At 49.1% G+C, this 26,091-nt stretch overlaps 1 protein-coding gene across 1 annotated transcript in view; it reads right to left on the bottom strand.

The window, feature by feature from the left end:
* Positions 1-26,091, bottom strand: part of DEPTOR (DEP domain containing MTOR interacting protein) — a 78,497-nt gene that overhangs the window by 24,137 nt on the left and 28,269 nt on the right. The window contains exon 5 of the mRNA XM_054986035.1: positions 4,345-4,523. Coding sequence (XP_054842010.1) covers positions 4,345-4,523 — 179 coding nt within the window. The remainder of the gene's footprint in view (positions 1-4,344; positions 4,524-26,091) is intronic.

Below are 26,091 nucleotides of genomic sequence, written 5' to 3'. Positions count from 1 at the left end.
GCTCGAAAACAGCAATGACATCCACAGGACAAACTGTGTCTCCCTTCAAACCAAATATCCTACTGGCAATGACAAAGTGCTTAGAATATCTAGTGAAATCCTAATCAGAGTTACTCCCGTCTAAGCCCACTGATTTCACTGACAGTCTGTCACCAGGCTTTATACCAAACTTCTTCATTTTGGGGAACTCATAAGAACACTCCGTCGTGAACATTAAACTGAAACAAGGACCCTGCAGAAATCTGTAACGGGCACTACTCCAGCGTGTTTCTACTATTACATCTTCAGGAGAAATCTTGCTTGACCGGACTGGAACTCTATGCAATTTATTACCCAAATGACAGCAGGTACTTTGACAGAGCAAAGTTTCCCTCTCTTTCTGCACTTCCTGGTATGGAAGGAAAACAGAGTCCTGGGATGCGCCACTGGAGCTAACAAACAGCACAGGTGCTCTGACTTTGGATGTGATGTGCTGGCACCGCCCTTGATCTCCGTGATGACTAGACAGGTGCAATCTGTAATTATATCTGCTCATTACATTTCAAGGGGCTTTTGAAGTGCATTCAGTACACTTCTGAACCCATTGTATGCATGTATAGAAATACTAAGGCTACCCATCCAGATCCCCCGCATAAGATATTAGTCTAGTAACAGCACTGGCCATTCAATCTGCACATCCACCTCTCTGCTACCATAGCGGCCACACATTTATTGGTTCTTTCAAAGGCTCTGCATACTGCCACGCAGATGTGCCTTAAGCACCCCCCCAATCTGAATACCCTGGAAAGTAGGATCCTGACCTGAACTAATCTGTGCAGCAAAGGCCTGGACATTATGGCTTCTCTCTTCACACCATTAGGTAACAGCTAGAAGTCTTCTAGGAACTATTTAAGTTGCCCTGCTAAGGTACGTCTGCACTTGCTGGCTAATAGCTAGGAGCCAAGCTACAAGTGATGAATGACACTTGAACAACAAGTGAACAGACTCGCGTGTATTCCTCCCTGTTCACTTGCGTTCCACTTGCGCTGTTCACTTGTGCTCCAGTGGAGCGCAAGTGAACAGGGAGGAATACACGCGAGTCTGTTCACTTGCAATTCAAGTGTCATTCGTCACTTGTAGCTTGGCCCTAAGGCTCAACAAATAAGAAGATACAGAAGGAGGATTTTACAAATCCTTTCTAAGAACATCTGCCTATATTGCAACAAGGTACTATGTGAAGATGTTTGGGCCATAGCTGGGTGGATTTGGACAGTGCATGGAAAGTAACCTTTGCTACTTTCCTCCTAGAGACCATGAAGACGTCCCTGTTCTCCTGAAGCATGGAGTAATCAGGATTCTGGCTGCACACTGAAGTACGCTGGGAGCTAAGAGGGACGTTCTCCAGCAATCTTGTAACAAAGTGCTGTCTTGGATCCACTGTGTGGCATAAAAAGTTCTCCTGCTAACATGCGTCATGAATACCACAATCACAACAAGAATACAATCTAGCAATCTTTTTTCAGATGCAGTGATGGATCTTCAGGAGATTGTCATTTTATGGAGGATGTTTGAAAAAAAGAGATAGCGGGATCTAAACAGCCATGCAATGCGAAAAATAGTGGGTGAAATGTAATTATGTAAAAACCAAACCTAATCTAGAAAAAATGGGAAGCCAACTGACCGGTTAAGCTAATTAACAGTCCCAGGCTTTTCTAAGATAGCTAACACTTACAGAGACAAAAAACCCCACCCCTCCCAGTTAGATAGTATGGAACCTAATCAAAGAATGCTAATTCCGTAGTTCCACAGCGGCCTCTCCATATGATGTTCTTTTGTGAATAGATGGTAACTTTCAGGTTAGGAATAGAGTTTGGGGAGATTAAAATGTTCTCCCACTGGTTTCTGAATGTTTAAATGTTTAGTGTCAAGAATTGTGTCCAGTTTAGGGATCTATTGGATAACATTATTTTGAGAGCAATGGAGGCCTTTTTATTGCCCAATAAATGCATGCATTTTTCCAGCTTCAACCCAAGAACAAGAAATGCTGGGATCTGTAGGGGCAAATTCTGCATGGCACGGGATTCCCAGACTTTCCTAGTTGCTGCTGTGGTTGCTGGTAAAGGGCATCAGCAACCGGTCTTCTACACAACAGGATTCTCTGCATTTCTCCCGTACTACTCTCCATGCAACTGGGCGATTTTTTTGGCTTTTGTTTGATCTGGACAAATCATTATTGTTTTATAACAGTATTGCTGATTTTTTTTTAAATGAAAAGGCTCTCTTGGTGGCCTGGGGAAGGGACAAAGGCTGCTGCAAGGAAAATGAGGCAGGGGGAATGTTGTCAATGGGAGTGGGAGTGGGAAAGATCCAAACGATCACCTACATGGCAGTGCTCTGCGCTTTGCTACAATCTTTCCAAAAAGATCACAGTAAAGTAGATTTTGGAAACAGCACAAGAAAGTCAGGGAAAAGCTGGAATGTGAACAAATGCACCACAGTGCTCTGTGGAAGCAAGGGGAAAAAAACCCACTTCCCATCAGCATCCAAGCCAGGCCACATACCTAGTGTGGAAGTGACCAGAAAAAGAGTATCAAATTCCTACCTAAAAACAGACCTAATCCCACAAAAGTTTGTTAAGTTTCATTAACATCAGTTGGACATCTGTCCCATTTGGTTGCTTTACAATGGATTTTCTTTCTACTGATTTTTGCAGGATTATGATTCTGCAGTTTGTACTCAAAGATGAATCACAGAATTTCTAAAACTGGAAGGTGGTAGAGAGAAAAGCCTTACTTGAGCATGGCTGAAGGAAGAAGATACAGATCTCTCAGACAAATATACATAGACTTCTCACACCAAGGAGGCTGTCAAAGCGCTCAATATCAGATCTGTGACACCCCAAAGTGAACATAAGCCACGAGTTACAAATGCTGTCTAATGGCTGAATAAACTTTCTGTTCTCGCTGCCTGCCTCAGATTGCTGTGAGGCAGGGGTGGAAAGTTGCTGAGCCTATTGCAGGGCACAAAATGGGGCTGGTGGGCTGCGTAAAGCCCACCAGCTGTATGGATCTGAGCTAGGTCATTATCGAGAGAATAACAGAAGCTGAACATATGACTATTCCTCTATAAATACATCATTCTCATGAAGTATGCCAGACCAGGTACTCCTTGAAGCTAGTAATTTATACCAGAAAGGACCATTCCAAATCATTTTACTGCCCCAAATGGCTAAGCATGCCATTCAAGAGGCCTCCTCCAGAATCACTTTGTGAACAAAATGTATGAGAAAGAGTTCCAAAAGGCATCATAGCCACCTTCCCCAACGACAATAACATTCAATTTATATGCCACCCTTCAGGACAACGTAACGCCCACTCAGTGTGGTTTACAGTGTGTTGCTATTATCCTCGCAACAATCACCCTGTGAGGTGGGTGGGGCTGAGAGAGCTCTGAAAGAGCTGTGACTGAGCCGAGGTCACCCAGCTGGCTTCAAGCGGAGGAGTGGGGAATCAAACCCAGTTCTCCAGATTAGAGTCCTGCCGCTCTTAACCACTACACCAAACTGGCTCTCACTCCAGCCTTTGACCTGCTGAGTGAGTAGTGGGGCACACTGCTACTCAGTCTGCGTTCCAGCTCCCCACTCCCCCAGGTGCACAATGGGACGACTTTCACTTGAGCAACAATAGCTTTCCTACACAGCCTTGGGAATAAACAGGGCTGCTGGATACCTCTACAGAAAATGCACATGGGCTTTCTGTTAAATAAAATGGAAGTCTGCCCAATACCATGCTTGCCTATCCATGCAGTTCAGGGAAAGGCCTATGAAATTCTTTCCCATTCACGTGAGAAGGCATAAAGCGTTCCATTCAGGCTTCTTGTGCTTTGCACAGCAGAGAAAATCTCACCAATTTCTTTTATTTCTAGACATAGTGACTTGTCCCTCCCCTTCCTCTTAAGCACTTTTGGGGGCTGTGAATTTCAAACTTCAACTGCATCATATCATACTAACTAAAAACTAAATTCTGGTCTGTGCTCCACATGTTTTGGAGGGATTGCATCTTTTCCACATTTGGTGCAATGATAAACAAGGACCTTGACATTAAAAGAAAATATGAGGTCCACCATCTAGTCCGGAATCCTGTCTAACCAGCTTCTCTGGAAGGCCAACAAACAGGGCAAAGAGGTTGAGGCATTCCCCTGATGTTGCCTTCTAGCACCGGCACCCATGCCCACTTTTCCATGTTGTTATTAATACCCCCATTTAGAATCTGGAACAGTTAAGTAATCTATACTAATGTATCTAGCCTCCATAAGAGAGCATTCACATACAGGGCACAACAGTGCAAAGCAGAGCAAAGTCCTTACCGTGCTGTATAATTCCATGCTCCAGCAGCCGTCGGGCTAGTTGTTCCGCTTCAGGCCTTGTGCTGGCCTCTCCTTCCTGGATCAACCAATCGATAAGCTGAGATGCCACAAAAGTACGTTCATACTTCATGCCTTCCTCTTCTCTGGCTTGTAAAAGAGCATTTTCAGTATTCATCAGTCTGTGATGAGAGGAGGAGGACACGGAGATGTTAGGTTAAGCTGCAAAAACGTACTCAAATGTCTAACTCTGTCTTCCTTCTAAGTTAACCAGGGATGCCAAAGTGCATAAGTGACAAGCGTTCTTGCTTTGGGGAACACTGGTGTTTCACGCACAGATAAAGCAGTGTGCAACTGAAGAGCTGGGTTCCCAGAATGGAAAGGGACTGTAGCACAGTCGCTGAGTACATACTGTGCATCTAGAAGGTGCCAAGTTTGATCCTTAGCATCTCCAAACAGAAGGATCTCAGGGCATGTTGGCCATTTTCACACACCTAAAACCTCTGAAAAATAGAGCAAAACTCACAGCGCGATGGCGTCTTCATAGCCCGATTTCCCGTTTAGTGGCGTGATTTCTGATGTCATTGCCCCATTAAACAGGAAATCGCGCTATGAAGATGCTGTCGTGACACAAGTTTTGCACGATTTTCTGGAGGCGTTTACACGATTTTTGCACAATTTTCCAGAGGCGAAAACAGCAATTATCTCAGCAAATAAATGATCCCAAACTCATCTGACAATTGTCCTTTTTTAGATGCCCGCACAATGGAATTACGAAGCAAGCAGCAACTGCAAAACAAGAGTGTACCTCTAATGCCAGTGATTCAAATGGAGTCTTGGAGGGAATGGCTACACATTACATTTTCCCCAGGTCCTCGCCAGGTCCACATGATCAAGCTTGCATTGGGAGTTTTCCACTGTGAATTCAATTCCAAGAAAAGAGGGGGCTGCTGATTTAGAATGAGACCAACATATATGAGAGAGGGCTTATGCCTCCTCCTCACACTTTTGTCCTAATCTGAAATGGTCCCAATGGTATTTGCCCTGTTGGGGGCTCCGTGTGTACTGACAGGGTATGCCTACGTTTCCCCAATAAGTCACATTGTACCCTCCAGGGCAGCTTAAGACTGGGATGGTGGGGAAAGCATGGTTAGGAGGCAAAAGCCTTTTCTCCTCATACACAATGATCCTTATCTACACTGGACCTGCCCGTTCCAGGGGATTAATTTCCCAGCACAGAACTTGCAATGCATGTCTGATTACGCGGATCCATGGAGGACGCAGGGAAATTATGTAGTTAAGCCCCTGGCAGATTTTTATTTATTTCCTTTAATTATAGTCTGCCTTTCTCACTGAGATCCAAAGCAGATTATACAGTATACGCCAATGTAATCAATAGGTTGAAACACCAAATAAACAATGTACTAGGAATGAGATTGCAGAAATCTGAAACAAAGCATAAAGGAATACAAATGCTAGGTTAAACAATACAGGAACTGGTATTCATAAGCAGATAACAATACAGGACAGTACATACAGCAAACAAATAATACACAGAGGCAGAGTCCACAATACTACTCCCTTTATGAAAGTGACTTCCTGAACTATTCAGGCACAATATATCCCTGCACCCTTTATAGAAATGTCTTCCTGAACCATTCTGTTTTACATGGTTTGAGGAATGAGAGCCTTCATGATCTCTTTAGGCAGACCGTTCCACAAGGTGGGGCGGCAACAAAGGGTGGAAATACGTGTTAGTAAGTACCTAGGGATGCTCAAGTGAACTTCATTTTATGTGCCCCCCCTCCAACTTTCCATGAACTTGCTTGCACAATCACACTTAAATTTGCTCCATGTGATAACAAGTGAGTGTCTAGATTCACGCTTTCAATATCAGCTCCTCCTCAACTGCTAAAAGTATCCCAGTTCCCCCCACAACCATTCATTGAAATGCAGATCTTGACACTTTCTTACACCTTAAAGAAATGCAAATTGGCAAGTCAAAGGAGCCTACAGTACTTGTTCTCATAGCAAAAACAGAGTGGAATTTCCCTCCGGGCTCACTTGCAGATGCAATCACACAAAGGGAGCTCCTGAGAAAACGCCATTTGTGCGCACTGAGCAAGAACAGCCTGCACGTGAATTGGGAATTACACATAAAATCCTGCACTTGAGCATCCCCAGTAATTCACAACATGTATTTCCACTCAAAGAATGCATGCATACGGGCAGTTGTTGATCCTACTCATTTGCATGATGGTGTCCCCAGAAGGCCCAGGTCAGATGACCAAAGCTGTCATGGTGGAGCATAGCAGGAAATGCCGTCCTGCAGACATGAGGTCCAAGATCGTGAAGGGCTTTGTACATGATTGCCAGGAACTTGCATTAAACCTAGTAACTGAACAAGGAGCGGACAGACATGTTGTATCCCCTTCGGCCTGAGCGTGTTTGCCAGAGGGCCATACTTCTGGCGTCTCCTCTCCCTGACCTCCTCCTCCATGGCGGGCCTCTGATTTTCAAATGGGATTGTGATGTCCACCACGGTGATCTTCCTCTTTGCCTCATTGAGGATGACAGGTCACTGTCTAGATCAAGATGGGTAGCCGTGTTAATCTGTCTGTAGCAGTAGAAAAGAGCGAGAGTCTGAAGAAGTGAGCTGTGGCTCACGAAAGCTCATACCCTACCACAAATGTTGTTAGTCTTATAGGTGCTACTGAACTCTTTCTCTTTTCTACTGCTAAGGTCACTGTCTAAACGCATATAGTGCTTTGTAGGATCAGGGCTCAATCAAGCTCTGGGCAGATGAAGCCCAGGAACAGGTGGGGCCTCTTGCCTTCCAGGATACTTAAGCACTGGGCTAAGCAGACAACCCCACAGGTTCAACCAGTTTCTGTAGTTAGCTTGCTTTCAACCTCACTACTCATGAGATTGGACCCATCATCCAGCTACTGAATCTGGTTCAAGCCCTTGCTATTGGAGCCAGAACAGAGGGGTGGGACAGGTCACCAGGTTGAAGGTGTGCATCACCACGGCAACGTCGCACACATCTCCCACCCTCTGTGTTTTGGCTCCTCCCTGATGCAAGGGCATGTGTAGGATGCTGTTGGTGGTTCTACTGGGCAGGTTCAGCCAGATAAGCAAGATGATATGTTTAAATGAAAATTAAGTGATACTGGTACAAAGCGACAGTCTTTTAAAACATGATTGAATCCACATTCACCCATTACCCGCATGTTTATCGGATATCTTCCGTTTGCCTCCAATCCGTGATTTTTTTCTCTTCGTTCACATCCCTGCTTCCAATTCGCCTTTCTCGCGCGTCCCTCCGGTCACACGGCCGCTCGAAAACTGCTTTTTTGGGCGGGACCTTTTTTCCCCGCCCATTTTTAAAAAAATTTTTTGAGCTCACTTTTCCGTTATTTCGATCTTGTGTTATAAAGAAACATCATTGAAGATAATGATGCCTCTCTTTCCCCCACTGACAGCACTGATGGCTCTTCCGTTTCTTTTTTGGACATTTTGAAGCATGCGGGAAGCTTTCGTGGGCATTTCCTATGCAGGACAGTTCAGTGCTCGAATTTTACTGAAGTTTCACAAAGCCAAGCTTTGGGCGGGTTCAGGCCGGTCAGTCACTTTGGATGAAGAGGCTGGTTTGAAAGGTGGTTTGAAAGGTGCAGTTTGAAAGGACATGAATACAGTTTATCATGGACATGAATACAGACGGGGCTCCCGTCAATCCAAAAGGCATAACTAAGTATTCATATTGTCCGAGGGGCGTATTAAACGCGGTTTTCCACTCATCCCCTGCCTTGATACGAACGTGGAAGTAAGCATCTTTTAGATCTAATTTCGTAAAGATCTTACCTTGGGCCACGACGTTGAGAAGGTCTCGGATGAGCGGTATAGGATAGGCATTGTTGGTGGATACTGCATTCAGTCCTCGGAAATCCGTGCACAGTCGGAGTCCCCCATCCTTCTTTTTCACGAAGAGGACTGGAGCGGCGTGGGGGCTAGAGGCTGGGCGGATGAACCCTCGTTGGAGGTTGGTGTCGATGAATTTCCGGAGCTCTTCGCGTTCATGGAGACTCATGGGATAGAGTCGTCCTTTGGGCAGTGAGGCTCCGGGTAAAATTTCCACCGCACAGTCCGTTCGTCGGTGTGGGGGTAGAGTATCAGCTTCCTCCTCAGAGAAAGCATTTAGAAAAGGCCAGTACGGTTCGGGTATTTGGTTGACTTCTTCTTGGGTGAGAAGGGCTTTTTCCTTATGAGTTGGATCTTCGCCCCAGTTTTGATTCCAACGGTGATTTTTACAGTTGGCATGACTGAAGGTAATACATCCTTGTGCCCAGTCTATGTAGGGATTGTGATCACATAGCCATTTGCTGCCTAGAATTAACGGGTACTTGGCAGTAGAGCTGATGACAAAGGACCTCTTCTCCCAATGTTGTCCCATGCCTGTGATCACCGGGATGGTTTCAGTTGTGACAGGATTCATGTTGGTACCATCCATTTGTTCAAAGATTACTGGATTTTGTAAATCCCGAGTTGGTAAGACCAGTCCATTGACTAGAGCTGGGGCTATGATGTCTCTCGAGCAGCCCGAGTCAATAAGAGCTTGCACCCGAATGTGCATTTTCCTCTCTGGGTTGATTAGAGTCACTGGCATGAATAAGATGGACCCAGGTGGCCGATTCCGAGCAGGGACGGGCTTGGGGCGGATCTGTCGTCTGGGCCCTTTTACGACAGATCCATCTCGTTTCCCGACTGGGGACTTTCTGGATTGACTTCTGAAGTTGGGGAAGCGGGATCGTATTCCATAACTTCTTCTGCTTCCAGCCCTCTCTCTGAGGCTGGCCTTTGGGAAGCGCCGCGGCCTCTATTCGCTCGTGGAGCGGGAGTCGGGCGTTGGAGCGTAGGAAACGGAGCAAGGGTTGGACGCCGTAATTGAAGCGGAGGTCTTTGCACAGGCCGGTAGGGGCATTGTGCTGCAAAGTGACCAGCCTGTCCGCATTGCAAACACAGCCCTTGTTGCCATCTAGCATCTCTCGCTCCACGGGTGGCGTAGCCAGCTCCCCGTGCTCCCCTCTGTAAGGTCAATGGTCTTCTTTGTCCCGTTTGTTGTTGTTGTTCAACCAAACGGACTTCCAAAATGCGATTCTCCACTTCGCAAACAAGTTGGATCCAACCTAACAGTGTAGGGGGATTGTCTTGCATGAGGGCTCTGTCCAAAAGTCTCGGGTTAAGTCCTTGTTTGAACAGAATAATCTTGGTGGACTCCTCACACCTAGGGCACTTGGCTGCTAATTGCCGGAATTTTGTGACATAGTCTCTTGCTGACATGCTGCCCTGTTTGATGGCTTGCAATTCTGTTTGGGCCCGGGTTTCTTCTAAGGGGTCTTCATATTGTGCTCGGATAGCATCCACTAACCCCTGGAGAGTATCGAGTTCCGGGGCCCCAACATTGTATAGTCCTACATACCAATCTGCTGCCTTGCCCTGTAGACGAGATCCAAGATGTTCAATTTGGCTAGCCTCACTGCCGAAAAGGTGCCCCCACCGGTTGAAAAACTGTACCACTTGCACCAAGAAAAATCCCAGTTTGGAGGGATCCCCATCAAAAGTGGCTTCCAGCTTCACCCAGCCCATCGGGAGTTCTTGTCTCGGAGCAGGCGCTGGGTAGAAGTCCATCGGCAGTCTTAATTGCGCCTGGGGCGCGGGAGGAGGTAACTGGAGCCTCGGTCGGGGCAACGGTGGCGGCTGTACTGGCGGCGGTTGAACCGGCAGTGCCGGCGGAGGTTGGGCCGGCTGTGCGGGCGGAGGTTGCCGTGGTTGAGCTGCCGGGGGTGGTCTCGGTTGGGCCGGAGGCTGCAGTGGCGGGCGAGTAGGTGGCGGCAGTCTTGGCCTGGCTGGTAACACGGGAGGCGTTGGCGGCAGCTGTCGAGGTGGAGGAGGCTGGGGTGGTTGAGTGGAGATCGGCCGCTGAGGAGGGGGTTGGAGGTGCCGTAGTGGTGCAGGCCTTCCCGGTTGATTCGGAGGTGGTAAGGCGGGCTGGTCCTGGGGCTGCTGCAACGGTATGAGCTGCGGTCGAGGTGAGAGGGGCCGCAGCGGCGAGGGTCAAACGGGCGGAAGGCCGCGCGGGCTTGCCCCTCCAGGCGTTGTTATTCTGGGAAGCAACGGCTGGCCTCGTGGCGCTGGTAGACCATCTCCCGAAGGTTGCCCGACGGGAATAGTTTCTCGCGGTTGACCAGGGGCTCCCCCCTCGGATGGAGCCGCGTGTGCTCCCGCTTGGTCCGGCCGGACCGTTATAGGAGAAGTATGGGGGGGTATCACCGGTGTATCACTTGGCTTTTCCTCCCCTTCCGTAGGCCTCTCAACGGGAGTCTCGTCTGGCGGCACATCCCCTCCCGCGTTAGGAGGTTCGGTGGGAGTCTCTCCGGGTGGCTCAACCGGGTTATCCCTTCTCGGTGGAACTTCCTGCTGTGTGGGAAGTTCCTTGGGTTGTTCTCCCGATTCGCCAGGATAGGTGCCCCCCTCGCCTGTAGGTGACGACCGCTGCTGAACTTCCTCCACTGGATAGGAGATGACACTTTGGAGGGTAGCTATCTGTATCGCCATCTCTTCAGGAGACAGCCTTTCTCCTGCTCCCATTGAGGAAATTAAATGAATGGCATGAGCCAAACTTTCTTCCATATCCATCAGCTTAGCTTCTAACTGTTGCATTCGACTTGGCCCCGGTTGTTCACTCATGGAACCTTCATTCGTTGTACTCACCGGGGAGAAAGGGCCCCAAGGAGGAGGGTCCCCTTGGACAACTCGCGACCTCGCGGCTAGAATTCCCTTGGCCATACCTGTTACGGCCGAGATGCTGGTATCTACCGCATAGGTGCGCCCTTGTATCTGCTCCCAACTTTGTTCAGGGACTTCCGTTGGCTCTTTCCACGGAGCAAGTTCGGAATAATCCCAACTCAGGGCGCCGCGGCGAGACGTGTCCCCCTCCGTCTGCTCAAACGTCCTGTTCCAATATCGCCATGGTTGGCTGCTATCTAGCTCCGGGACGGTTTCTAGGCTTCGGCGCCCGTCCATCGAAACTCGTGGATGGAGTCCACCTGCCCGGCGCTCTCTCGTTTCTCGGGGTCTGGCTCCCCACTCCGACGGGGTGGGTACCGAGATCAAGGGGAGAGCGGTTGCTTTCGGCCTTGCCCCGAGGTCGCCTTTGGTCTCGTCCCGAGTACTGAGGTCGATGAGAGGCGGGGTGGAAGTGGAAGCTCCGGTTCCGTTCCCGGTTGCTCCCAGCTCCTGGGAGTCTTGGGCTTGCACAGGTTGATTGTCGGGAGACGCATACGGATCAAACAAAGGATCCCTGTCCGGGACAACCTTGGATTCCGCTGGGCCCGACTCAGACATGATTGGTAACAAAATGTCAGACTGTGGCTAGATAAGGCACTCTCTGCAAGGTTCCCTTTAGAAGCAAGAATAAGTCCAGTGTCTGGCAAAGGAAGCTTTATTGCAGAAAAGGTCCATTATAGTCCACTGTCCTGAATAGGAGACTCAGGATGGTACATGATCATTGTTACCAATGAAGAGCAAGCATAGGACACAGAGTAACAATACCCATCTGGATCAGCCTCCCCCCACAGTTCTCAAAACAACATCTCTCAGTCCTGGGAAGCTGCTCTCCTTCAAGGCCAATGCTTGGTGGAACGGTGTTAGACAAAACAGTCTCCTCCGGTGGGAATGCTGCCTGGGAACTGGTGCACCTGGGAAGAAAGCACTTAAACACTAGAAGCATTAGAAAATGGAGTCAGTACAGTTTAGATATACACTGGACCTGACAGTTTGAAAGGTGCGGGTTGCATGTCTGTGCGAGTGGAGCGTGCCGAGACACCACCCAGCCGTCCGCTCCCCCTTCCCCCCTCTCCAAGACTGGAGTGGCAGCGCCTGCGGGGTCAAGCCGGCTTGGTGGCCAGAGGGCCGTTTACCCCAAGGGGGGAAGGCTGCGCCCCCTCCCCTCCCGCGGACCGCCGCGCTGATGGGCGACCTCGCAGGGGCAGGCGCCCCGCGAGCTGGGCCTCTGCGTGGCGAGCGCCTGAGCCAGAGTGCCCACAGTGGAGAGGGCGCCTCGCAACGCAGCGCATCCTCGCCCCCCGGCAGCGCAGCACTGGCTCACTGCAGAGAGAGGCTTGGAGGGACGCGGCTGTCTCCTCGGCTGGCATCCCCGACCCGCCGCCGCCGCTTCTCTCGGCAGCAGTTTTTAAAATCCCTGTTCGTCTTCAGCCCCCCTCCGCGGATGTGCCAGCCCACGGGCCAAGCCACCTTTGCTGTCCCGGCAGCCCCCGCAAGCCCTGCCGTTCGGCTCAGCCGGGGATGCCTCGGCCAGTCCCTTCTCCGCTCTGAGCTGGGAGCCTCCAGCTGCGCCCGGGCTTCGACTCGGTCTGCCGGGCACCTTCTTGACCCCGGCGGGAGAGGAGGCGAGCGATGAGTCCGCCGGCTTCCCAGCGCCTCCAGCCCCGCCGCTGGGGCGGCCCTCGGCAGCGACTGTTTTCTTTATTTTGAATGATTGATTCACTGTAATTTCGATATTACAGTAATATAAAATAAAAAAATAAAAAACAGTTAAAAAGGAAGTTTTGCGAGTCCGTTCTGATGATGGATTCACCCCAAAATGATTTTTCAAACTACCAGATTTGATTCAGAAACAGCATAATCAATAAATCCAATGCTATGAAGTCAAAAACAGTCTTTTGCAGACTACGGAGCACTTGCAAGTTGAATCAGCCAATAGGAACTCTCGGAACGGCCGGAGAGACAGGAAGGGGGGGTGGTTTTTAAAAAAACCGCGTAAATTGCGCATTGGACTGTTCACGGCCACCGTGAAACTCCCGTTGAAAAACTGTGACCACATATTCGGGAGAAATGCGAATGAAATGCGTCTGTTTAATGAGGTAATGTGACCGGCACTCAAGATTGTGGGGAGAATGCGGGGAAAACGCGGAAAAAAAGAAGTAATGTGGATTTGGCCCATGTTAAGAGTCAGTCAAAAATGGGTCCTGTACAATGAGAAATTGTAGTGGGTAAAGAAACTCAAGTCTCTATTTAAGCCAGGACGACATGGGAACAGCATTTAAAAAGCCCCGTAAACCCGTTATTTGCTATATCGAGCTACCCACTCCCACACTTTATTGAGCCCAAGCATAGTTGCTTTATATGGGGATCCAGGGAGTCTGGGCCCTGGTTTGTTGAGTCCAGCCCTCCGTAGTCTCAGTTACATTCTTCTAGTAGCCTTGAGAGTTTGATAAACAGTTACTTCCAATCCAGAGTTTTTATGAAATATAATGATAAGAAACTAAAGGATAATGAGAATATACAAGCCAGGGATCTGCAATGACTTGTGGTGACAAACTCATTTCCCCGTTTCCCTTTACTCCACTATTACATCTTTCCCTTCCCTGGAAACCCTAATAGCCCACTTACCAGCTAGCATACTTTTATCTTCCCTCTCCTCTTCAGCTTTCCTTCCTTCTGCCCCCTCACAACTTCTCCCCAGGAAAAGTCTGGCCAAGTTGCATGGCGGCAGCTGGTGCTGGGTGTGGTTAAGTAGCATGTTGGCTACTGGGCCATCCCCCAAATCTTCATGAATTTCCAAACCTGGAGTTGGCCTCCTCTACAAAGGGACATGACAGGGAAAGAGAGTGGAAGTTTTCCAGGGCTAGTTTGGCCTCCAAGTCCACCCCTGCTCTCCCCTCCTCCATGGCTTTGCTTTACAGAAATGAAAGTGATGTTGCAGTTGCACAGCAACTTTCAGAATGACCACTGAGAGTTCAGTGGGCTTTCTTTTCTTAAAGATACAGGTGCTTTTGTTAATTTGAGGAGTTTTTTAGAGAGAGAGAGAGACAGAGAGACTTCTTGTTACCACAGGAACTTCCTTCTAGTTTTGTACAGAAAATCACCCTGTCTGTCCCTAGCTCCCTTTTGTTTGGCATTAGATATACGATAATTAAATCCATAGTTAAGATCAAAATGTAGGCATCTGCCAGACATTCCAAAGGGAAAAAATTGACACCTAGTTAATAATCTAGGCCAGCAGGAGTTCAATGACTCATCAAAGCCTCCTATGTCACATCGCCCCAAATCAAAGAAGCAATTCAATTCACTATCTCTTATAATGGTACCAATCCTTTAAAATTGCTCAAGACAAAATGAAATTTGATCCAAAGGCATGGCAAACCAAAATGATTTAAAAAGGGAAGACCGTAACCCCCCACCCCTCCCCACTGTGTAGCTTTTGATCGTCCCTTTGAATCGAAATTGTAAAGATGAAAAGATCTAGCTTCTGACCAGAGTTTCGGTACAGGCAGTACTGTGGGTAGGATGCTTTCAGTTACATCTTGTTCTCTCTAGACTAGAGACTAAAAGCCCCCCAAACATTAGCTAAAGCTTTTCAAAGCAGCTGTTGCATGAAAATTGGTTACCCTGGATGCGTAGATGCTGAGTGGGAATTCTTTGTTAATTGTCCTTTGATGAGTCTATAAATAACATGTCTGGTGGACTGGCGTGGCAGAGAGGGGTCTATGTCTGAAAAAGGAACGCTAATGACTGGAAGGGGCAGAAACATGAAAGGAATCGGGTTCACTGTCACATAGAGGAGAAGGCAGCAGCAGCAGCAGGAACTTTGCAAGCAGATTTTGCACATCGTGAAGCCAGAGTAGAATAGCTCGGTTGCAGGAACACATGCACCAAGGCCCCACTACGAACTTGACTTGGCTTTGTACCACTTTAAACGTCATGGCTTCTCCCAAAGAGAGTTCCTTAAGAGGTTCCCTTGTAAAAGTGGAGTGACTAGTATATCAGTTTCAGTCTGTTTTGTTGGATGTATTTGACATGCAGAAGGCTCTATAAAACCCCCAGAAGCGGTTTGCAAACATTGCAATGACAAAACAAACAGACAAAAAAACTGTAATACAGTTAAAACAAGTTCATTAAAGCAGCAATCCTAAACTGAAAGGTATACTAAACCACGAGAAGCAGGAATGAATAGTTACCATACTTTAAAATGATGGTGTACTAATAATTAAAAAGCACCAAATGTTTAAAAAACTGCTAAAGAAGTGGATGCAGAAAAAAGGCATCAAAAGGATCAATCACATAACAAACTCAGACAAAACTACTAGCCATCTTAAAATGTCTGAGCAAACAAAAGTCTTCATCAGACACAGAAGAATCATTGCATTTACAGATAGCTACAGGGATGGCACTCCATAACTGGCTATAACAGATCCAGAGGAGTTAGCCGTGTTAGTCTGTAGTAGCAAAATCAAAAAGAGTCCAGTAGCACCTTTAAGACTAACCAATTTTATTATAGCATAAGCTTTCGAGAATCAAGTTCTCTTCATCAGATGCCTGATCTGGCATCTGATGAAGAGAACTTGATTCTCGAAAGCTTATGCTATAATAAAATTGGTTAGTCTTAAAGGTGCTACTGGACTCTTTTTGATTTTGCTATAACAGAGAAGCTCCTGCCATTGATGGCCATCTGTCTTTACTTCCAGGTGGAAATATATATTACAAAGTACCTATGGATGCTCATGTGAACCTCATTTCATGTGTCCCCTCTCCAACTTCCATGCACTTGCTCGAACAGTCACACTTCAGCTTGTTCCATGTGAATACATACATTCACACATTTGATATCCTCCTTAACTGCTAAAAGAATCCCAGTTTCCCCCACATCCATTCATTGAAATGCAGATCTTGACACTTTCTCACACTTCAAAGAAATGCAAACTGGCAAGTCAAAGGAGCCTACAGTACTTGTTCTCGCAGCAAAAACAGAGCTGAATTGGTGCTCTGCCCTCTGGACTCACTCCATTGACTCACAGATGCAATCATACAAAGGGAGCTCCCATGAAAGTGGCATTCATGTGCACTGAACAACAGCCTGCACGTGAACTGAGGACCACACATAAAATCCAGTCTCTAATAAAGATTATACCTGGGATTGTCAGTCCAAGCCTGGCATCCAGTGGGAGGGTTAATGGCAGGAACATGGTAGGAGGCATCACAGAAAGCATGATGACATCACTTCTGGGAGTCCCCGGAAATGATGTCATCATGTTAGAGACTTTGGGTTTTCTTCCTTCTCACCGCTGCTTTGAATGGTGGCAGCAAGCAATGGGAGCTCAGGGTGGGAGATGCCCTGCCCCAGTCGGCGGCTTGGTAGCCCTAATGATACCTGATAACGACATGTTCCAACGTGCAGAACAAAGATATATGTAAATAGGAAGTGGGGCATTACTGGGGAGAGAAAAAAACCCACTTTTTGCAGGACACTACAAGAAAGCCACTGTGAGCTGCACTGCACAAACTGGCCTGGTGCTAATCCCTAAACGACAACAGTAAAAAAGGGTGGCGAGGGGAAACTTAAACCAATTGTGTTGCAGTTCTGCAGAACAATACACCCAAATGAACCCAAAACTCACAGATTCAAGAGTAGAATGGTACAGGTTGCTCTTGACTTCCTCTGTGGGTTCATTACTTAACTGTATTACTGTCTAATTGCACTAATTCACCCCATGCTGTTCCTAAGGGGTTCCTGTTCCCCAGGAAGAGCATTTGGGGGGAGCTCAATGCGTTACAATGGCCAGGGGTGGCAAGAAAATGTTCCGTTGATGGAAGTGTCTTGCGTCAGTGGAAAATTTCTGTTGGATCCAACCCAAAAACTGCATTAGGATTCAAAATGTTACAGCACTGAAACCAGGAGAGTGATGTGATGTGATGCTCAGTTCAGAGAGCCATTTCAGACATTTGGTACAATTAAGAGGTAAAGTATCTCCTGTCCTGAATGGTGTCAGTCTGGGATGCATGCAGGAAATAGCAGTTATGAATACTCCTCCTATTAAAAAAACCAAAATCCCGACTGTATGCAGAAAAATAGCCTTACAGAGGATCGAGCAGGCCAAATTTTCTTTTGACATGGAGAGATTTTTCACACATTTTCTGTGCTGCATCTTGCAATTTGTGTGTAAAAGCTCCATTGACTAGAAAAAGCGTGCTGTTTCAAAACTGGATCTCTTCCAGTTGCATGCCATTATGCACAAGTGAAATATTCCATGGTGAAAGGCATTCTTAGGGTTGTGCTACACGGAGAATCCACGAGTAGATAACACAACATACATCTCAATGTTAAAAATAAACTGTTGAGGGGAGGCGGTGATTTGGATAAAGGCTATCGTGTGAGGAGGAGGGTTATTGACCCTCCCCTCCCTGCCATTTCCCCAGTAGATACTCATGTTGTTCTTATATATTTCTATAGCATGGCTAATTTCAATCAGGAAATTAAAGCAGGAGAAAGGGTACTCTCCAGGGCTCATTTCGAGGGGGAACGCACAGGAATGCAGCTCCAGCAGTTCCCCAAAGAGGTCACATGTCAGGTAGCCCCGCCCACCTCACTCTCACCTCACTCTCAGCCATTTTGGGCCCGTTTCAGCCTGGATTGGGGCTAAAACGGTCCAGATCGGGCCTCTGACAGGTGGTGGCTCACTCTCCAACTTAGCAGCAGCCCGATCCTGACCATTTTGGGCCCCTTTTCGGCCATTTTTTGCCATTTTGGGCCCAATTTTGGCCCTGAATGGCCAGGATTGGGTCCAAAACAGCCAGGATAGGTGATGTCAGGGGGTGTGGCATAGGCAAATCAGTTATGCTAATGACACACTTCCAGGTGTGGCATATGCTAATGAATTGTGCTAATGAGTTCCTCCCACTCTTTTTCTGCGAAATGACCCCTGGTACTCTCCCATCTCCTCCATCTAAATGAGGCTCCTTATAGCCCGTTTTTTAAACATAACATCTGTGATCTGATTTCCCACCTCATGTGCAATTAAGCTACTGGTATTCCATGGGAAAATACCCTCACTTGGCATTTCTGAAACTCAAGAACTTACTATGCATGCCTTGCAACAATTCTGAATAGTTCATGTACATTTGAATAACCGCAGTTCTCAGCAAAATACATAGTAGTGGCTCATTTAGAGGGTATTCATTCTATATCACTTTTAAACAGCTGGCTAGATACACTTATTTTGAAATGTCTTGGTTTTTTGGGAAAATGAAGCAAACCTTAGCATTTTGACTAACATTTCATTCAAGTGTTCATGTATGGATCAAAGCTCTTCCAGTCCTAGGAAAAGACAAGGGGAATATAAAACTGAAGAAGGTGCCTATACAAGCTCTACTCATGTAAAATTGCTGACTTTGTGCTAGTTTGATTTGAAACAGCAAGTGACTGGCTTATACCTCAAGTCCAGGGAGCTGTGCATCAAAAACATGCTGCTTGTGTGATTAGAAACTGCTCTGCAGCAAGAAGAAAATAACCTGAAACTGAACCTCAGATCCATCCAGGGGACGTTTCAGGAGAAAATTGACAGTTTTTTTCAATTAAAATAGATGTTCATTCTTATTGATATTAAAAAAAATTAATTTATAGACTGGGGGATACAAATGAGAGCATGAAATAGGAACGATTTCTTTTAAGTTGATACACAAAGAAAGTGTTGGCACAGTTCAGGAAATAAGACAATCCGCGCTCTGGAATTTGCTTTCACTGAATTTACTGCAACAGATTTTTGCAAAAGATAATAACTGACTGCAGGCCATTAATGCAACAGAGAGGCCTTCAGAGCACAAGCACGAATACATACTGATACACAGCAGAGAGAGAAAAACCACAAGTGGTAGGTTGAACTGCAAGAGAAAACGTTCAATAAACCCTAAACACGAGAGAATGCTCCACAGCTCCCCCAGGGCACAAGTGGACTAACCAAACTACTTTTTCAGCAGTATTTACAGTAACTAGACTGCAACTATTTACAGTAACTAGACTTGCTTCGCCAACAGAAAGTAAGTTAAACAGAAGGGGGAAAGGATAATCAAACACAATCAAAAAGTTAATGGAGTTTCTAGACAGGATTTTCTTTGATTCTCACGTGTCCTGTGTAATCTAAAAAGTACTTCTGTTGGAGAGGTTCCGGTAGAGCCTTCTTATCAGAGAACTGGATTGACGAGGAGCAAAGCACAGGTGTCGACACAAGCCAATGTGGTGTGGCAGATATAGAGTGTTGGACTAGGGACTGAGAGACTCGGGTTCAAATCCATGATACTTGCCAGGTGATCTTGGGCCAGTCATAATCTTTCAGCCAATCATGGGGCTGTTGTGATGGAGGAAAGAAGTACCACGTATGTCACCCAGGCTGGGATGAAAATGTACCAAAAAGGATGAGAGAGGCATTTCTCATTTGAATGAACATATTGGACAATGATTTATTACATGGCTGGGCCAAAGCAGATCAGAGATTCTGCAGCTTTACCGGTGGAATTAGTCCTATACTTCATTCTCAATACTGCTGCCTACATGGATGAGGTGTGGTTGTTCCGGTGAGGGCCCAGCAGCTCAGAGGGCAGCATTTGTGAGAAGGGAACAAACAAGGAACAGGCTTCTGCCACATCACTTCATCCGTGATGTGCTGGTTTTCTAGTTGCAGGGAATTTTTTAAAGTGACAGAACACTCAGATCTGGAATCTACCACCTACTGTCTGCCAGTACAGTCCTGAGCTCAGTTATACCCTTCTAAGTCCTTTGAAGCCAGTGGGTTTAGAAGGGTTTAATACTGTTTAGGATTGCACAGTAGTCCATTCTGTCACCTAAAGCCTCATCCAGTCCATTCTTTTCCATGTGGGAACCAGACCTTAATCTCCCATCACCTGCACTCTCCTTTTTTGGTTAAAAGAGACATGCACCCACCATCTACTTCGGACGTGGAAAAGACAGATGTGTGGTTAGGCCCATTAAATCTAGTTTGTGGGTTCAAGGGTGGATTAGCCATTAGAGCTTCCCCCAACCTGTCTGGGACAGCGCAGGGGCAGAAAGGCAGCACCCAGCCTGCCTCAGGGGATACCGGGTCCACCGCAGCCCCCATAAGCCCAGAGGAGACAGCACCCACATGGTTGGGTAGGCAGGCTGCTTCTTCCTCCTTTCCTCCTTTGGGGGGCAGAGCCAGCAGGTGGGGCCCTTTCCCACGGCCATTTTTCCTTCCCAGTCCATCCGTAGCGGGCAGCATGTGAACAGAAACGTAGCCCAGTACCAAGGAAGCTGTGAGAAGCCACGAGGGAGATAACCAGTAAGGGTGGAAGGTGCTCTAAGTAAAATAAATATGGTATGCCTAGACCCACATCAATGCAATCCAAAGCCTATTTATTGGGAAATAAATTCCACTGAAATCAATGGGCCTTCTTAGGATCAAGCTGTGTACTCATGAAGCTTTTCCCATCTAGGTATAAAGAAAGCATTGAACTGGAGGCATCTACCCTGATTTTGGTTCCAACACTGTATGGTTTGGGACCAACATACCTGAAGGATAACAGGGTTAACATACCTGTAACTTATGTTCATCGAGTTCTTCTGTGCTGACACACATGGGGGACTGCGCAGGCGCAGGCCAGCCGCCGGAGAATTTTCTAGAGCTTCCATGGCTCCGAAGGGGCCGTTTGTCGCGCGCCTCAGCGACCGTCTTCCCGCCCAAACGGTCACGTGATCCTACAGCGACCAACGGCCCCTTCCCTCAGTTCTCCTTTGCCGCCGCTTGACCAACACACTTCAGCCATAACACCTTAAAAACACCAATATCCGTTACAGCCATCACAGTATTGTGCATTGGAGTTCACAGCGGGGTAGGAGGGAGGGTTGTGTGTCAGCACAGAAGAACTCGATGAACATAAGTTACAGGTATGTTAACCCTGTTTTCATCTTCGTTCTTCTGTGCCTCCACACATGGGAGTGTACCAAGCTTCACACAATAAGGAAGGCGGGGGTGAAGTCCAACACAATTTTATTGAACAAACAAGAACAACAATAAATAGATATGCATATATACATCTATGTAAAAAAACTGTGTAAGGACACATAAATACTCAATATTTACATATATACACACCCCCAGGTACATATATACACACTTTCACTCAAGGGTACCCAGCAGGTACGCCAAGAAAGTCATTCCAAAACTCCCTCAGGAAAAAAGGGAGTGTAAGACAGCCTTGGCCACAGATGCATCCTGCTCAGCATTGACATCAACGGCGTAATGCCTGACAAAGGTGTCTGCAGAGGACCATGTGGCGGCTTTACAAATGTTAACCAGGGGCACCCCCCTGAGGAGTGCCGAAGAGGATGCTTGGGACCGCGTGGAGTGGGCTCTGACATGAAGCGGGCAAGCCACCCCTGCCAGCGAATAGGCCTTGCTAATGGCCGTCACAATCCACCTAGACAGGGTCTGTGAGGAAGCCCTGTTACCCTTGTCCTTGGCCCCAAAACATACAAACAGGTGAGGACAGGAGCGGAATTCCTTCGTCCTATCCAGGTAATAGGCTAGGGCCCTCTTCAAGTCTAGGGAATGAAGGGCCTTTTCCCCCTTAGAGGAAGGTTGAGGAAAAAATGCAGGCAGTGAGATATCCTGCGAGAGGTGGAAGGCGGACACCACCTTGGGCAGGAACCCGAGGCAGGGACGCAGGACCACCTTGTTGGGATGAAACACAAGAAAAGGAGGGTCAGACCGCAGTGCAGACAGCTCACTGACCCTCCTGGCCGATGTGACGGCCACCAAGAATGCTACCTTGTAGGATAGCATATCCAAGGGGCATGTAGCCATAGGTTCAAATGGAGGCAACATGAGACGTGAGAGCACCAAAGACAGTGACCACTGAGGCACTGGCGCCGACACAGGTGGGTAAAGATTGTACATGCCCTTAAGGAACTGGCGGGATTGTGGGTGAGAAAACACCGTAGCACCCTCAACTCGGGCGTGAGCAGCTGATATCGCTGCCAAGTGTACCTTGAGGGAGGACACCTTCAAGCCCAGGCCACGCAAGTGGCACAAATACTCGAATACAACCCCCAAGGGACTGCTGTCAGGCACCACTCCTCTGGCAAGTGCCCAGAGCTCAAACCTGCGCCACTTGGCCGCATAAGCGCGCCTAGTGGATGGCCGACGAGCATTCAGGAGGACCCTCTGTACCTCGTCAGTAAAGCCTATCGGGGAGGAACGATCCGCCACGCCGTTAGGTGCAGCTTCCTGGGATCGTGGTGGACTAGGCTCCCGTTTAGGAGAAGGTCTTGCTGAGGGGGCAGACTCACATATGTCCGTTGGGACATTCGCAGGAGCTTCGGGAACCAAACCTGCCGTGGCCAGAAGGGGGCCACCAGGATGCAGTCCGTCCCGTCCTCCTCTATCTTGCACAGGACCCTGGGAATCAAGGGGAACGGAGGAAACATGTAGTGCAAGCCCTGCGTCCACGTAAACTGGAAGGCATCCCCAATAGAGAGGGGGTCGCTTCCTGCCCTGGAACAGAACGTGTGGGCCTTGGTGGTCGCCGCAGTGGCGAACACGTCTATCACTGGATGACCCCACATCTGGAAGATCGGCCCAACGTACTCTACGTTCAGTTCCCACTCGTGGTCCAGCAAAGGGACCCTGCTGAGGGCATCTGCCCGGGCATTGTCTGACCCAGCCACGTGTATAGCACGGAGCGACACGCCGTTCTTGATAGCCCACTGCCAAGTGAGTGTGGCTTCCCGGCACAGGGCCATGGACACTGTGCCCCCCTGCTGATTAACGTAGTACATGGCAGTCGTGTTGTCCGTCTGCACCAAGACCTGACGATCTCTCAGTAGTGCTGTAAGAGACACAAGTGCGAAACGAATGGCCCTTAGTTCAAGCACATTGATATGGAGGGTCTTTTCCCTGTCAGACCAGACATCCTGCACAGACACATCACCACAGTAAGCCCCCCATCCCAACAGAGAGGCATCAGTGGTAACCGTGATGTCATGGTGTTGATACCCAAAGGGGATTCCCTTAAACAAGTTGTCATCAGACAGCCACCAGTCCAAGGAGGAGAGGATGACCCTCGGGATAGAGAATTTGAGGGACGGAGGGTGCAGCAGAGCATCGTACCTCCGCACAAACCAGTTCTGGAGCGGGCGCATACGCAGCCTAGCAAAAGGCACCACAGAGGTGGCCGCTGCCATATGCCCTAGTAAGCACTGGATAGTGCGCACAGACTGGAATCGGTTCCTTTTAAACATGGACACTAGACCCCTTAGGGACCGAGCCCTCTCCAAGGGGAGCAGGGCCTTACCCTCCACAGAGTCTAACAGTGCACCAATGTAGGACACCTTGCAGCTGGGCACCAGTTTGGACTTTTCAAAGTTCACCAGGAGCCCCAGGCGTTGGCAAGTGCTAAGTACCAAGCCAATGTCTTGCACCAGCCTAGACTCCGATTCAGCCACGATGAGCCAGTCATCGAGGTACGGAAAGATGGTACAGCCTTCTTCCCGTAGGAAGGAAACCACAGGGGCCACACATTTTGTGAACACTCGTGGGGCAGTGGAAAGGCCAAAGGGGAGCACCTTATACCGGAAAACCCTTTGCCGGTAAACAAAGCTCAGGTATTTCCTGTGCTCCTTCCGTATCCCCACGTGAAAGTATGCGTCTTTTAAGTCAAGAACCGCAAACCAATCTCCCTGTTTCAGCAAGGCGATCACAGCCGCCAACGTTACCATTTTGAATTTGGTCACCTTGAGGAAGGCATTAAGGCCCCTCAGATCTAAGATGGGACGTAAGCCCCCATCCTTCTTAGGGACCAGGAAGAATCTAGAGAAGAATCCCTTTACAGAGTCCTCATAGGGCAATTCTTCCACAGCACCCTTGGCCAAGAGCAACACGATCTCCGCATCCAGCTCGGCCATAGTGTTATTGACAGCTGTCAGGGGCGAACCGCATCTAGGCAGCTCAACAAACTCCAGCCCGTATCCCAGTTCAACAATAGTTAAGACCCATGAGTCAGATGTTATTGACTCCCACTCAGAGAGGAGTGGACTAAGTCTGTCCGAAAAGTTCGGGGATACGGCTGGCGCGACCCGTCAGTACTGCCTCCCGGCACCCTGCTGATCTTTCTGCTGGGCCGGTTGCTGTGCCTGACGAGGCTTGAAGGGCCGACGCCTCCTCTGCTGTTGTGCGGGAGGGTAAGGCCGCTGCTGGTAGGCAGGATACTGCTGGTAGCCCGGCCGCTGTTGCTGGTATCTGCCCTGGTAATGGTAAGGGCCAGACCGGGGAGCGTACCGTGACCTGGAGGAGGGCTTGTCCGCTGGAGCCAGACCCAAAGACCGCGCCGTCTGCCTGTCCTCTTTTTTCTTTTTCAGGGTCTCGTCGGTGGACTTGGAGAACAGCGAGTCCCCTTCAAAGGGCATGCTCTCCACCCTGGAACGCACCTCTTGGGACAGAGCCGTCGACCGCAACCAAGAGTGGCGCCTGAGGACCACCGCCGACGCCATCCCTCTAGCAGCAGTGTCAGCAGCGTGGCTCCCAGCGTTCATCTGCTGCTTAGACAGCCTCACAGCCTCTGTCTGCAGCAGGGACACCACAGCCTTCTGCTCAGGAGGGAGGTCCCGGGTATAGGATGCCAACTTCTCCCAGAGGTACAGTTGGTACCCTGCCATGATGGTCTGGTAGTTGGCAATCCTCAGACCCAGTGAAGAGACAATGTACTGGCGCCTGCCCATGGCATCCAGCTTCTTGCCCTCCTTATCGGCAGGCACCGAGGAGTGACCCGATCGTCGGGGGTTGAACTCCTCTGTGACCAAGGAGGAAGGTGGAGGGTGCTTCACCAACGCCGGCCAGGTGCCCTGCTTGATCTTGTAAAGCTGCTCGATGCGCTTGGATGTTGGAGGTTGATCACAGGGCACCTGCCACACCTTCTCCACAATCTCCTCAATACCCTCGAGCATGGGGAAGCCAACGTACGCCGGATTGTCCCCGTAAATACGTTTGAGGAGCTTGTCCTTGGTCTGGGGGACTGCCGAAGAGATGTCCATCTCGAGAGCCTTGGCCATCCTAGCCATCTGGTCGGCGTAGATGCGGAGGTCCTCGAATGGCGAGTCCGCCGATGGCACTAGCTCCTCAGCCGGCGATGGTTCGGACCAGGACTCCGACTGGTAGCCGCCAAAGCTCCCCACTTCCTCCTCATCGGAACCGAGCTGGGATTCCGGAACCTGGAGCGGAGGGGGAGCCCACGCCGACCTCGATGTCGAAGGCCTCGGTTCCGACACGGAGAAGCCCGCAGGTGCCCCCTCCCATTGGCAACGGTATGGAGAGGGGAGGTAGGAAGCCTGTCGATGCCGGGACGCAGCGGACCGGACAGATCGGACACTGTCCCCGGAACCATGCCGCTCACGACCGACCGGAGGTGGAGACGGACGGGCAGGCGACGGACGGCTCCGACGAGGGGACGGGCTCGGTTCCAGCCTCGGCGACCGAAGGGGAAGCGATGGTCGGCTCCGATGGCGCGGGCTCGGCTCCGGTCCCGAAGAGAATTCTGCGGGCACCGTCTCGAAGGCCATCGGATCCGGCACCGGCACGGAGATGTCTTCTGGCTCCGGGGAGCCCAGATGAGGGGAAGGCGTGTGAGGAAGCACGATGACCTCCTCCTGAGGAGCGGGACGCGGCGACCGGTGATGCTTGGTCTTCTTCTTCTTCTTCGCTGGTTCCGAAGAAGACCTGGGAACCGACGCGCTCCTCGCCTTCGAAGGGGACCTCGGCTTCGACCTCTTCGCCTTGATCGGGATCGAACCGGTTGTCGGTTCCGACCGGAGACTCGGTACCAGGACCCTCGGTTCCGAAGCTGGTCTCGGATCCGACCTGGTAGATG

This window comes from Eublepharis macularius, chromosome 7, assembly GCF_028583425.1.
Source record: "Eublepharis macularius isolate TG4126 chromosome 7, MPM_Emac_v1.0, whole genome shotgun sequence".
In the NCBI taxonomy this organism is placed as follows: Eukaryota; Metazoa; Chordata; class Lepidosauria; order Squamata; family Eublepharidae; genus Eublepharis; species Eublepharis macularius.
Note: the sequence above shows the minus strand (reverse complement) of the source record. Positions and strands in the feature narration are given on the sequence as shown.